At 36.1% G+C, this 2445-nt stretch overlaps 1 protein-coding gene across 1 annotated transcript in view; it reads left to right on the top strand.

Moving 5' to 3' along the window:
- ELOVL5 (ELOVL fatty acid elongase 5) overlaps window positions 1-2445 on the top strand; it is a 39271-nt gene that overhangs the window by 3527 nt on the left and 33299 nt on the right. The window contains exon 2 of the mRNA XM_072408445.1: window positions 1742-1808. Within this exon, the coding sequence (XP_072264546.1) occupies window positions 1751-1808 (58 nt within the window). The 5' untranslated portion in view covers window positions 1742-1750. The remainder of the gene's footprint in view (window positions 1-1741; window positions 1809-2445) is intronic.

The raw sequence follows: 2445 nt of genomic DNA, 5'->3' as shown, positions 1-2445 counted from the left end.
GAGATTTATACAATAGGCTATGTTCAGCTGGTGTTGGCTTAATCAGCTCTGCAAAGAAAATCTGTTCTGCAGAATTTCAATTAAGAAAATCACAGCGTGCTTGTGTGACCCTTAGGCTAGATTCATGTTCACACAGTGAAAACCTGCTACCGCCAGGTGACTCGGCTCCCATCCATTTTCAGGTCATCGCTAACGCCACAGCGTTGCCTGGCTGGATGTAACTTAGGAAACTTTAATTACAAGAACAATTCTTCCAAAAATACAAGAAGTTTATTAAACACAATAGTTTAGAAATTCAATTCTTTCATACTGGATGGTTTAATTTTTTTTCCTTATGATTCAACAAGAATGGCACCCTAATACACAAATAGAGCGTCTAAATGATCCTTAGTTATAAACACCACAGCACACAGATGTCAGCTTTCTGTGTTTTGTTCAGTTGGCCTGAAAAAAGCAGGGGCATTTTTTTTATTTTATTTTTGTGTGTGTGCGCTGAAGGCCAGTTTTTGCCACAATTGACACCCCTTTTATTAAAATGAACTGACTGTTAAAAAGTTGTGGCAGATTACTTGTCAAAATAACATTTCCAGGCCTGCAGTGGTCACAATTCCCGCTTTTGCTCTATCACCAAAGGTCATGTCTTCTTCTGGTTTGCCATTTCTGGCTAGACTGGAATTACATAAACCCCCTGTATGTGTTAATCCGGCACCTGGCAAATTGTACGCGGAGTGGCACATGCAGACAGGTAGGATGGCAGGTATAATTTCACCGCCTTTTTAATAATAATAAAAAAAAAAAAAGAGGTTAGTGCTAATTTAACACAGTATTGCAAAACTGCATGTTTATACGCTGTAGTGTATGTATGGGTACTTAAAGTGCATTTGTGGGCATCCTGCTGTATTGAAAGTATATATATATATATATATATATATATATATATATATATATATATATATAGTTTTGATTTATTAATAACACTACAAGACTGAATAGAGAATATAGACTGTCTTGGGAGAACCTGGATTGCAAATGTTTTCAGTTCTGAACCGGATCTATTTTAAGTTTGCCGGATCACCTAGGTTCTCCTATGATAGTCTATTTTCTCTAGTCTTGGAGAGATTTTATTAATCAGGTCCTCTGAGTGAACAAATAGAAACTAGGGCTTGGCTTCACCGGCATTTAAATTTCTTTGCTATGTTTATTTTGAACGTCTTATTGGCTGTTTTTGTGTTAGCACCACATTGATTATATGTACGTTACTGCAAATGAGATGACTGACAGTCTCAAGTGGTTATATCTCTCAATAGCCTTGAGGTTGCCCTACCTGCCTGTAAAATATTTGCAATTTGACAATTCCGCTTGGTAATCTGGATTCATTGTACTCTGCAATGGAGTGAAGTCTGCTTGGTCTGCCCCTTCTTCTCCCTGTTTGTATAGGGCATTATATTTTAGTTTACTTTGAATATTTGGCACTTCTGCTTTATGTAGACATTTACAGTAGAGTCGTAATTTAGTAGAGTTGTGCCACCGATTTCACAAGCAGCTACGACACACTGTTATTAGGAAAGGTTCCAACAGACTTCATGTATGGGTTGTCTTCCTTTAGTTATACCTATGTGAACAAAATTACTCAAGTGATAACTTCTGCTGAAATCAGCTCATTAGTTATATCTTTATGTTTAAAGTGCAGTCTCCAGTCCTTTTCATGAATTCATTTATTTCTACATTTCTTTATTTTTAGATTACAAACATGGAGACCTTGGACAAAGCTGTAAATGGATATATAGACAATTTATTGGGACCAAGAGGTGAGAACATAACAGTATTTAAATATTGGATATGTCATCATAATATATGTGTAGTTTGCTAATAAAAAAATTTAGATAGGGTGGCTGCATTAATTTTCTCCTTTTTTCAGGCTAAAAACGTGTACCAAGTACAGGAATTATCCCTACACTTCCTGTGAAATGAATTAAAAAGCAAAAACAATGTTCTATTTCTTCTGTACGCTACCATTCTCATCATACCCATGTAAATTGAGATCAACAAAGACCGGCTTGGCAACCATGGCTTTGTTCATAGATTTACAGTGGAAAAGTGCATATAGTCGTCCTAGGTCAGAAATTGTGTTTTTAGCAGTTATACTAGGTAAAAATTAAGATTAAAAAAATCACAGATGTAGCCATCCTATGGACACATAAGGCTATCAACCAATCTGATTGTTACAGGACCATTGTCTGCTCATTTTGGCCAAACCTCCTTGTTATACTATACTGTTACAAACATTCAATAATCAATATGATATAATTATTTGTATATCACCAATTTCTCTTCTTCCCACAAGTTGTTGGGACATCAACAACCACAACTTTCTTATCAGGTCACTCCAACCTGAACAAGTGTGGGAGGAAAGGCACACAATGTACTCAAAAACATAGTAGACAT

This window comes from Pyxicephalus adspersus, chromosome 4 (assembly GCF_032062135.1).
Source record: "Pyxicephalus adspersus chromosome 4, UCB_Pads_2.0, whole genome shotgun sequence".
NCBI lineage: Eukaryota > Metazoa > Chordata > Amphibia > Anura > Pyxicephalidae > Pyxicephalus > Pyxicephalus adspersus.
This window is presented reverse-complemented; position numbering and strand designations above follow the sequence as displayed.